General features: G+C 40.5%; 2 protein-coding genes across 5 annotated transcripts in view; both read left to right on the top strand.

The window, feature by feature from the left end:
* The first annotated feature begins 4,746 nt into the window (after window positions 1-4,746).
* On the top strand, window positions 4,747-7,816 carry LOC146553314 (uncharacterized). The gene has a single exon (XM_085254060.1). The coding sequence runs from the start codon at window positions 5,044-5,046 to the stop codon at window positions 5,941-5,943; it is 900 nt and encodes a 299-aa protein (XP_085110186.1). The 5' UTR covers window positions 4,747-5,043; the 3' UTR covers window positions 5,944-7,816.
* A 3,440-nt stretch (window positions 7,817-11,256) lies between these two features.
* LOC146553313 (receptor-type tyrosine-protein phosphatase mu) overlaps window positions 11,257-12,383 on the top strand; it is a 165,115-nt gene continuing 163,988 nt past the window's right edge. For all 4 annotated transcript variants that reach the window (XM_085253206.1, XM_085253204.1, XM_085253205.1 and 1 more), the window contains exon 1: window positions 11,257-11,651. In XM_085253206.1, the coding sequence (XP_085109332.1) occupies window positions 11,579-11,651 (73 nt within the window). In that variant the 5' untranslated portion in view covers window positions 11,257-11,578. The remainder of the gene's footprint in view (window positions 11,652-12,383) is intronic.

Genomic DNA, 12,383 nt, shown 5'->3' with positions numbered 1-12,383 from the left:
GGAAAACATGCACGTGCACAAATGGGAAAGTGGTGGAAAGTGTCCAGTGGTGTGAATATTCACATCTGCACCTGCTGAATAATAGACGATTATCAGCTCAGGTGGCACACCGTGCAGCCCTGCTCGGGTGCTTTCTCCCATTTCGTGGTGCTAATTTTGACGGTAATAGTCAAAGGGCTTGCGAAATGCATATTTCTTGTCTCTCAGATCTGATCTTGTCTTGTATTCTGTCTTAAGAGCGAGCATATACTTCAGGAGGAGTGCTAGCTTCAAGGAGTAATGTGTCTGCAATATGGGCTCTAAAGAGCCTCGGGTCTTGGTGTGTTCTTACATTTTAACAGGGGAGAAACACCTACAGCAGGTTCTGTGGCAGTGAAACCATATATCATCTGTCATCGCCAGAAGCTTCCACAATAATGAACAAGTAATAATAGTATATATCTTGAACTAGAGTCTCTAAAGGTAGCTCATCCAGAGTCATTATTGTGCCACATAACCAGATGAGCTTTCTCAAATGAGATCATTTTTGTCGCCTTGAGGACTGGAGGGTGTAACTGTTCGCTGAGTGAATAACTCATCCTCATTTGGCGCTAATGGGACTCTGTATTAAGGTGTTGTGTGAATGCAGGAGGAATGGTAAATCCCATTTTCTTGTAATCTAAATCTCAAGCTGTTTCCACACATCTGTTCCTCTGGTGTAGAAAGGACAATTCATTTCGAAGAAAACATGCACGGGATGGAGAAAAGGAACATCTAATGAAGATTCATGCCACACATGATTATGACAGAGTGTTAGGCTACAGTGTGTTAGAGAGAGGTATGTCACGATGACATCTCTGTCAGAGACACAACCATTATTCCCTCTGTCCATCCATCCATCAACCTACCTATCTCGCTTCAGTCCCATCTCCTTCCTCCATCTGTCCATCTGTGTTGGCTTTATTCAGGTATTGAGATGACACAGTTAACCCATAATGAGGGATATGCATATGAAGCCAAGGTCTTTCTGCATATTTGACAGCATGTGTTCTGAGCCCGGTGTTGCCACTCCGGGGATGCGTTTGCACATGGGGGGGAGGGGGGGGGGGGGGGGCAATGGTCTGACAGTTACAGCTGAGGTATCATTTTTCATGTAAATAGAGGATGGCAGGATATAGCGATCCTGCTGTGTGTGAAATTAGCCGTGGCACACATATACACAAGATCAGCACTGCAGATTGCCTTAAAAAAACAAAAACGGGGCTATATAAAGACTTTGTTTTTTGTTGCAAGCACACACACACACACACAAGAAATCTACCAGTCAGCCAGTTTCTACAAAAGTTTCTGTGATGTGGGGGTATTAGAATTTACCAAAACGAAAAAAAGGAAGAAAAATTGCCAAGATGAGACATGCTGCACAAGCAGCTGCCTGAATGGCCAATGCACCTCAACAGCTCTGTTGTCCAATTCAGCAAACAGATGGTTCAACCTGTCATTCATAAGTGCTGATGTAGCCATGCTCAGAGCAGAGCCACCGAGTCCCCAGAGCAGGATATCACTGCTAACTGTCATCCTGGTACTTTGATTACTGGACTGGGAGGAGAATGATGACTAAGGCCGCTGTAAGTCCTGGTCAGACTCTTTAAGGCTGTCAAGGAAAGCGAGTTCATATTTCCCCCATAACATTTATACAACATCTTTATGGTTCACGTTATATATTGTTTAAAATAGATTATACAACATGACAAGATGTCATTTGCTGTATAGCATTCATAAAGAGCAGACAACATTTAGTAAATGTTTAAGGAAATATACTTTCAAGACTTAATTAAACTCACTGGGATGTATCCTGTGAAACATCAAGAACAGCATGCTGGTATAGTAACTATAATGATAATAAAACTATACATTTTAAACTACAGACATGCTTGCAAATTTTTATGGTTTCCAAATCATTTTCATTAAAATTTACTTTATATGTAAATGCATGACAGACAAATATAGCGTTAAAACACCAGCACCACCCTGTGTGCAAACCATCCAGCTAAAGACTTTCAGTTGGAATATGCATGTCTGTCTGACTGTGTGATTTCAACCCATGGGCTGCAATATAAACAAGCTTTTATTAAAAATAAAGCCAAAGCGCTGAAAATAAATAAAACAAGGGCACTCCTATTGCTAACAACGTGCCTAAAGCAGCGGTTCTCCAACTGTTTCTGGCAAGCTTCGCTCATTTTTTATCAGTCGTTTACAAGAAAAACGCTTTCATGCTAAATTTATGTCATGTAGCAATCAGCAAAGCTACATAATTTGTCTTCCCGTTGGTGTGTTTTACTACATAGCCCTGTTAATCCATGAGATGCCCACAACTGAAGTCGCTTACTTACTCATGTATGTATTTATTTACTTTCTGTAAAACACTATTTAGATTTGGAACTTGCACTTAAGGTAGACCTATTAGACTTTTTCCTTATTTCTGTTCTATTTTCTATTTTGGATGTGTATGATGCTTAAGAGAGCACACTCATCTCAGGCACAGCAGCCTCTCCTATCCTCTGTTCAGGCCTTCTGTTTGCGAGGTGCAACTAACTGAAATAACATTAGCTCAAAGGAAGAAGAGCTAAAATGACTTGTTTTAGATTGTGAGTAAACTGAGGGACTGTAGCCAGTACTGGAGTGTCCATGTAGGAGCTTCAAAGGAATATATGATGATGGACCAATCGGCACACTAGTTAATCTGGTCCAAAACTTGGCTACACATCACGCTTTGTGCAGCTGTGACACTGCAGCCTCTGGATGGCAGGTTGGATGGATGCAACCGCCAGAGGAACCAACAGTATAGCTAGAACTAAAGTGTTGCCCTATTCATTTAGTTTTCTCAAGGATAAAAAGCTTGACTAGCCTTGAGTATTAAAATCCCATCTGATTGGCCAAATGTAACATTTGTGTTTGTGCTGCGAACCCTCAACATGTAGTTAAAAGAGCTCTTATTTAAGCATAGAAAGCATTAAAAATGAGAAAATGCATTCTTTGGTGATATCCAAGGTTACCAGATTTTAGGACCTGCCTGCTAAGAAATCCTGACAAAGTATTAAAAATTAAGATAAGATAAGATAAGATAGAACTTTATTAATCCCTCGGGTGGGTTCCTCTGGGAAATTCGACTTCCAAAAAGCACAGCAACGACCGAAGTTACAGTTACAGAATTGTTATATATATATATATATATATATATATATATATATATATATATATATATATATATATATATATATATACACACACACACACACACACACATATATAAATACAGAGACAAATATAAATAAAATATACAAAGGGGATAAATAGAATAAATAGGAATAAAAAATAAAAATACAAGTGAATTGCACATTTCAAGTATTGAGTCTATTGCACTGTTGACTATTTACAAAAAGTATTGCACAAGGTATTGTACAGTGAGGTGAAGAGGCACTACAGCTTAGTTGTTCCCCCCTCCTTTGTCCTCCTGTTTCCCCTCCCTCTCCCCTCCAGAGAGGAGTTAAACAGTTTGATGGCGTGTGGGACAAAGGAGTTTTTAAGTCTGTTAGTTCTTGTCTTGGGGAGAAGCAACCTGTCACTGAACAGACTCTTCTGATTGTTTATGGCCGTGTGCAGAGGATGCCCAGCATTGTTCATAATGTCCATCAGTTTCTTTAATGTCCTTTTCTCTGCCACTGTCACCAGAGTGTGAAATTAGCATTTCATTTAATATTTTGGTAATGTCTGTAATAACTCCACATTAGTTAATGCAAGTTTTTGTTTAATCCCTTGAATTAAAGCTGAGAGTCTATCATCATTTTCAAACTTTAACATTAATCCTTGGTTGCATTGCGTGAAATGTGTCACTACCCTGGAAAATAAATGGACCTAAGTGTATAACGCCTGTCTGTAAGTATAGGTTTGTGCTTAATGGATCATTTACAGTGTATACAATCACCTGAATAAATGAAGCAGCTATTCTGGCATCAAGGTCGAAGTCAAGATAAAAACTGAGATATTATGATATTTGAACTTTAGTTTGACATTTTTAAAGTTTGAGTGGAACAAATAGGTTTAAGAGAGGGCTGCTAGGAAGCAACTAAGACAAACCCTTTAGGGAAAATACACTGGGAACTTTTTACCATGGTGTGTAAGTTGCTGTGGGGTAAGACAAATTCAAAAATTGAAATGTGCTACAGTATATTTTTTCGCATAAAATGATAGACTCCTCCTCAGGGGCCACATGAATGAGATTTTGAATAGCAGCAGAGATTTCTAGGAACATGCTGGAATGTTCCATGTCCCTTTGCACTTGAGATTAAACCAGCACATAACAGAGTTGTTGCTTCATTGAAAGATGACTCAGTGTTTTTGCAGCTGCCAGTTTGAGAAGTTTAAGAAGAAACAGGGGAACATTTACAAAGGTGCGGAGGCCAACACAAGAGAAAAAAAAATGTTTGGGGACATTGCGATCGATGGTATGCCAAATATCTCACTTATTTTAAATAAAAAATTCTTGCAGAAGATAACAGCTGTAGCTTACAGTATATTAACAAAATAAACATGGTTATGTAACATTTTACAGCGTGTGTAAGCACTGGTATATTTCTGGTGTTAGGTTATGACATCATGGCACTCAGCTCATCTGATTGATCACACACAGAATCCTATCTCTAGTCCTGCTCTCCTGAAGTGGGTGGGGAGCAGTGTGCTATCTGTGGACTGGAAGAAGTGACAGGACCAGCTGGGGACTGAAATCCAGTCAGAGAGGCAGTTGGTATGGGAAGCTCAGACCATAAGAGTGCTCTGCTACAGCGGCGTGTAACTCAGCTTCGTGAGGAAAAACCTAGACAGGATTCAGTGTAGTTTCTAATATGCATCAGGAATTCTACAAGACCAAGACAGTGTAATAGTGCAAATGATGATGTTCTGCGAGGCTCATTCAAGAACTCCAGAGTTCAATCAGAGGCCAGTATTCTTAGTAAGTGATTTTGCTAATCGCATGCTAACATCTTCTGATAAGTTATAGTCAACAGAGCAATGGGTGGGAAGCAGTCCCGCACTTTGTCCAGCAAGGAGTTGAATGACATGAGTGTGAGCCAACGGAGACAGAGTGCAATTAGAGACGACCAGTCCAGCATGACCTTGGCTGCTGGGAGGATCCGAAGACACACTAGACTGCATTTTGGTTACAGCACCCTAAGTCTAGCCATGCGAGGACTAAATGAAACACCAACTGAACTATGGCAACTCCAAGACCTTCAGAAGCTAAACTTGTCAATGAACTGCCTGCGCTCTTTGCCCTCTTCCCTGGGTGCTCTTGACAATCTGGTGGTTCTAAACTTGTGGGGGAACAACCTGTCCCGCCTTCCACCTGAGATTGGCCTTCTAAAAAAACTGCGTGTGCTCTTCGCCTGTCGCAACCGCCTGAGTGAGGTACCAGAGGAGCTGGGCTCCTGTACCTGTCTGGAGGTGCTCAGTTTGGCCAATAATCAGATCACAGGCCTGCCAAGCAGCTTGGCAGCCATGCGCAATCTCACGAAACTCAATCTCAGCCACAACCACATCGCTCACATTCCCACCTGCGTCTATAGCATGAAGGGTCTGGTCTTCCTCCATCTCGCCTGCAACCGCCTGGAGACCATTGCGGACCAGATTCAGGACCTGGTTAATTTAAAAATCCTCATTGTGGAAGGAAATAGCATACACACATTGCCCAAGACTCTGTGCTTCCTGGAGTCTTTAGAACTCCTAAATGTTGACTTCAATGATCTGCAAAGCGTACCAGTGGAAATGTACTTGTTAAGTAAGCTGAGGCGGCTTGCGTGCCACCCGCTCGATAAAGGACTCCATATTGTGCATAACCCCCTTCTCAAACCTATCCAGGAGGTGCTACAAGGAGGACTCAGTGCTCTCTATAACTACCTCAAGCCCACTTGAGAGGGTACTACTGTGCATGTGTGTCTAAAAGAGTGTGCTGTAAGGGGAAGCTGCCACAAATCTGACCCTTGGCATATTGTAGTCACGCTCTGAGTTTGTTGTTACCTCAGACTGTCTGTCAGTGATATCATGATTCAAAGCAACTGCTCAGTAATAGTTTTATAAGTAATCTTTTAATCACTGACAGATTTTCTATTTTTCATGTAATGTTAGGTTATAAATAAACCAACTGTTGTGTCACATCTAAATATTTGTTAAGTAACGGGGTCAGGATGAGTAGTTCAGCTCAAGCAAAAATTCACAGGTCTGCATTTGGGTGCTGATTACTGTTCAGCTGACCTTGTTGGGCTCGCAGCAGTGAAAGACATAGGGCTAAGTTCAGCTCTCTAAGCACAGCTCTCTTTGTTGCATTCAGGTCACAGGGATCAGGTGTGTAAAGTCAGTGGAAAGAACAGCGGAGGGAGCTTAAGATCTGCAAAAGAATAAAACAAAATGCAACAGGGACTTTGTCTCTCATTAAGTGTTGTTCCACTCCATCGGGTCAGAGCAGGGCTGCTAGGGAGCACCAGCTCCTCTGAGGATTCTGGATGCTGTAACACCAACAATTTTAAAAACAGCGACAGAGAAGGGCATACAGTGCATGAAATGTACTCCAAAAACAGAATAAATGTGCACCAAAGTGGGACATATTATTCATTTAATTTCAAATAATTAGAATAAAACATGTAGTGTAATTAAAGTTGAAAGCTATTGGGTAGACTTTTGAGGTTGAACTAATTTGTGTGCATACAAATTACACATTATATTTAAAACAGTAATCACATTAACCATTTGCAAGGTGAAAATGTTAAAGCAAAATGTCCAATAATGTCAGTAGATGTCTTGTGTAAAATTATGTCTGATGCCTCCGGACACTGGACGTTCAGACACATTAAGAACTTTAACAACTCGGTTTTATGAAGTTTCTTTTAGATAGTAATGTGTAATTTGTTTAGTTTTTATATAAAAGTAACAGTATGTCTGGACTGTACATGTATAGTTAAATGCTGAAGTTTGGCTCAACCATTTAATTGTGTAAAAGAATAAATAAATTTGACTTAATGTAACCATTTTACAAAAACCTTTAAAGATTACTTCAATATTGGAATGATAACACAAGCATCAGCAGTTCATTATCAATGCAATATTGGTCAAATCACTGATTCTGATTCTGATCACTGCAAACCCAAAGCATCATCTGTGAACATGTACACTCTCTTCTCACTCCTGTGTTGTCATAATTGTGTAGATGAGGATTTATTTTGAAAGGTTAATTATTTATTCTGATGAAACCTTCTGTTTTTCAAAATAAGACTTGCTTTTTCACCCATGATGGGGAAAGCTGAGGTTTAGTATGCCTTCAGCTCTCCAACAGCCAGCAGCAAATGTCTTGTCATGAAATGACCTCGTTTTTAGTGCCGCAAAAGAACACCGTTACGATGCGATGAGTTTGATTAAGTGTATTTATGCAAATGCATAGACCAGCTTTTAAAAGGTCACATTTAACCAAAGTGAAGATTAAAAGTGGAGTAGACAAGAGAGAAAAGCGACCTCTGTTGGTATATACCTGTTACTACACCAGTCAAAGAGTTTGCTGGAATAGCAGAGATTCACTCTTTCTCTCTCTCTCTCTCTCTCTCTCTCTCTCTCGCTGAGCAATGCACACACACACACACACACACACACACACACACACACACACACACACACACACACACACATGCATTCATGATAGATGAACCCCTCTTGAATAAGTCTTTGTCCTAGATAGTGATCATGGGACATGCTGTCAAATGAAGTACCTATAAAGATATGGCTTTAATGTGAGTCAGATGACCTGAATTCAGGTTTTGTGTGTTACTGTTACTATTCCGGTGACAATACATTATACTGTCGCATTGTCTGCTTGTGTCACTTATTCAACATCAAGTGAACATACATAGAAACATTTCTCCTCAGTAAGTAATAGATAAAAGTCTTATTTTACATCAGTAAAGTCTGGGCTCCACTGATGTAATGCAAGTAACCTCGTGTGTATTGTTAAATAAAGCACAAAACTACACTAGAAAGCAGCACGAGAACAAATTAATGCGATCCTTTCCTGTTTCGCAATCAACCTCAGTGCAGTCAGCGGTGCTAACTTAGTGGTCAGATGTACACCAGGGATTACCCATAACTATAGTTACCAGGCTTTGAAAGGATTTGCTGATCCTGTTTAATTGCTATGTGCTCCAATAACTTTGCTTTTTAATGAGACACTCTGCACGACACAACAACTGAACACAGACTGACACCGGCGGTCTTCATTCAAATGTGTTTTGCATTCATAAGCCAAAGCTCAGAAAACAGTTTAGCATCACTAGCAGCCAGGGACTTCCCACAGTGAAGGACAGCTAATCAATCTCGTATTGAGCTTTTGACAATCACGGCACGGGATAATCGCGGGGGAATTAAATGACAAAACCACTGTTGTCTGGCAGCCACATGAGGAGAGACTTAGTAAGTCTTTCTTTAGTGTGCAGTTTAAGTTCTAAGATTTATTCAGTCATACTGAGTGCCCTCACATGGGGTGAGGTGATTGGCATTTATTGACAACGCATTAGACTGCCACTTATGTCAATTACAAAGTGTCATTTAGCTCATCATTCTTATATTCAGCTGGTGTAAACTGTCCCTGCAGGAAGAGATGTGAAGGAGAATAGATTAGAGGAAGGACAACAGGTGGCTATCCATGACAAAATGCCAATATCACCTACTTGGTAACTCAGCATGTTGTTCAGAAATCAGCAGCACTGAGTTACTGTCATATGACAGCAGTCTATGAGGCCTAAACATAGAATCAAAGGGAACCTGGTCTGGCATCAATTTCGGAGGCATTTCCATCCTTCAATCAGTGCAATATCACAGCTTTTTGTGTCTTGATTTGAGAGTGTGATGAAAGAAAGATTGCGAAAGGTTACGGGAAAAAACAGGCATGCAACCAGGTACAGGATTTTTAGTGATGAACTCGAATGTGTTTCACTGCTCAAAAAGTGTGATGCTGACTATGAACCGATTTAGTGTAAGAAAACTGATCTGACTAAGAAATGTGTACGTGTCTAGTCAGAGGTAACGCTGGAACAGAGTACCAGTGAATGTCGATAACAGGTTGGTCATAGTTAGTCAAGTGTAATTCAAATTTCTTTATAAGCACTTAAACAAACAGGAGATATCAAAACAGAGATAAACCGATGTAGACGAGATCACAGGTAGGAAATAAAATAAAAGGTGAACGATAAAATATCAAATAAAAAATTCAAGTGTGAAGTGTGACTTTAAAAAACCTGATTATAATAAAAAAGTGAAAAGCATAAAAAGCTTTATTAAAAAGGATCAAATCGAGCTAAAACAACTTCTCAGCTCTTTAAATAATGCAGTTAAAGGTACTGAGATAAAGGCAAAAAATGGATAAATGATTGAAATAGATAAAAGTAATGGAAGCATTATTTAACAGACACATTTGGGACCTGGCTGGTGGTGTTACTCAGTTTTAGTTTGTTACAGCTGTAGGGATAGCTCAGACAAAAGAAGCCACTGAAGTGGGATGGGATATATTTGTTGAACACGACATAAGACTGTGTCTGTGGTGAACCACTGCAACACACCCCTCGAAGACGCACAAACCCACTCAGACTCACGCTCACGCCGTGCATGTGTAAGCACAAACAATGATGTTATCCATTCTCTCCTCTATCCAATCACAGGACTTCACATTCTCACATATTCCCATGACGGCTCTGCTGGTAATCATGCATTCCTGGCGGCATAACTGTTACAGCCAAAACAATACCAAAACACCACAAAGAGACATGTGGCATTTCTATGAAATGCTTCAGCCATTGTTTGTGTGCTTACCTAGAAAAACAACAACTGGAACCATATATCCTTGACAGCAGGGGGTCATTTTGAAACTAAATGTAGATCCATGTCAATCTGGCTGCATTTTAATTAGCCGTGAAAACTGCTGGTACAAGTGAAATGGCCATGTGTGTTTATGCATGCAAAAACAATAAGGGGATGACATTGGTTGACTTTGTCATTAGCTGATCTTCATCCCACTGTTTGATATAGCAGGGGAAATATCACAGGGTTATTTGTACTTGCTGTCTCGGATAAATCTAATTTTAAACAAATATTTGCATATATTAAAACAGAGCATCACTACTGATTCATCGAAGCTGGAAAAATGTGGGCGACGGAGCAGCCGTGGTTTTCCTGGTCAAATAATGGAGCGCTTTTTGAATGTCAGCTTTGCTCTAACAGGATCGATGCATTTGGTCAAAAAGGACACACAAGGTGAACTGTGATGAGAGTCTAGATGGGAGAAGTTATAATAAATGAATGCATTAAGGTGTCAAGTTCAACATGCCTTCTGTGAGGATTGGTTTGTTGTAGTCCCAACTAAGTTTGCACATGTTCTGCAACCGGCATGTCTGCAGTATGATAGGAAGCATTGAGCATATATAATATGTATGGGGATGGACTAAATATTGCATATTTATGCAGGTAAAAACATCTCACTACACTTATGAAAAGTTTAATCACATCATGACGTTCATCAGCAAATGACATTTGCCTAGTTGTTCTGGAAATAGAGACGTTCAAATGTCAAAGAACTTTAAAAAAAAAAAAGGAGTGCTGGGTGGAAGTGAATTATTTTATGATTCACTTCCACTTATTTTACTCGTTTTTCAGCTTAAAGACACTGCTTCACCAACCTTACTGCGTGTCTAATTTTATGAACATTCTCCATAAAAATGGCTTTAAATCACACGAATGCAACAGTCTTTCTTACACATCACAGATAGAAGGGCATTCTGTTATAACATCCTAGCCACAAGAGGCCTAATTAGAAGTTATAATTGTAGGGTAACTTCATTGTATCTGATAACCGACTGATTTAATATATTCTATACATATTTCTGTGGGAAAACGGTGTGACATATGTGACATATGACTTTGTTTCCAATATTCTGCTTATAAAATGTTCAAGGTTAGTTTTTGACAAAGGTCTTATCGTGTCAGTATTTAGCTGTGTTATTAAATATAACATATTTATCCATCAGTCCGTCTATTATCTTGAATAAGTAATTAAAAAACAATTAGAAAATCAGGCTAGTATTAACATGGCTAACTACCCCAAAGTATCACACTAAACTAACTTCAGTCTTCGCAGCTGTTCCAAATAAACCAATAAGAGGCACAGTCGGAGGTGAGAGGAGGGGACATCCTCGTCTGTCCTCTCACTCACACGTGCCCTCTACTGGCCAGACAGCGCGCACACAGCCGCTGCTCTCCTGGAGCTGCCGGACCACTCAATCCAGGCGTAATTCAGGAATCAGGACTCACTCACACATTCCTCCTTCAAGTGTGGAGCAAGCCGGCAAGGAGCAGCCGTGTCGGCGACAGCCTCCACTCACTCCGCTAAGAGCACGCGAAGGGACTTTAGATTCCCCACTCCTTAAAGTATAGGTGTAGGATTCAAGTTCCAGTAAAGAAAGAAGAGTTGCCAGTTAACCCCTCGGCTGGGGGTTAACGCGACGACGGCGGTGTCGACATGGATAAAGTTATCAATTGCTTGTTTGCTGCATTAACCCTGCTGTTGTCCGCTCGAGGGGAAGTTTTTAAAGGTAAGGACGATTACCTGGAAATGTTTTTCAGGTGCCGAACACATGCTTGGTCTTTAATTGTGCCACAGCCGGGGCACGAAGTAGAACTGATATGCGGGTAAAATGAGTTCAAGCACTATTTTGTGTCATAGTTTAGTTGCAGTTTGAAGCCTGTTGTGTGTCTTTACGATTTTAAATCGAGGATAAGCTTGAGCTTGGAAGTAATGCTATATGAGAGTGGCATTATATCAGACAAGTGAGCTTGGCACACAAATACTCCGTTTTTGTACAATAAACAGAACGTCTCCGTTTATAGCGGAAACACTTCTATAGAAGCAGTAGTTCTCACCATCCCCGGTGCTTGTGTGCGCAATGAGCCGGTGCGCCACGGAGCCACTCCGCTGCATTCGGTGGGAGAATTTACTAAACCACAAGTTAAAGGAGTTCAGTGTTTGTGTTTAACTCGAGCTTGAGAAGTTGTTGTCTAACGTGATTAACCTCAAAGGGATTCGCGCACTACAAGTGTCACCTTGCGCTGTTGGTACGGCAAAGCGTTAAGCTAAACGAGACCTTCTGTGGTCGTTTGACCGTCAGTTTAATGTGAACTTCAATTAAAATGCCAAAGTGTCCATCTAGACATAAGTCACACTCAGTACAATGTGCGGTTTCGTGTCCAAAAGACTTACTGTGGGTAACAGTTTGTGCGTAAAGCACCCTTTCTTGCCAAGCTCATTTAGCGGTTTGCAGCCTATA

The sequence above is a fragment of the Mchenga conophoros genome, linkage group LG18 (genome assembly GCF_057382185.1).
Source record: "Mchenga conophoros isolate Kocher_MC1m ecotype Shallow Benthic linkage group LG18, M_conophoros_male_GT1.1, whole genome shotgun sequence".
Lineage (NCBI taxonomy): Eukaryota > Metazoa > Chordata > Actinopteri > Cichliformes > Cichlidae > Mchenga > Mchenga conophoros.
This window is presented reverse-complemented; position numbering and strand designations above follow the sequence as displayed.

What these genes read in the sequence shown, in the direction of transcription:
- LOC146553314 (XM_085254060.1), top strand. Translation starts at nt 5,044, where the DNA reads ATGGGTGGGAAGCAGTCCCGCACTTTGTCCAGCAAGGAGTTGAATGAC.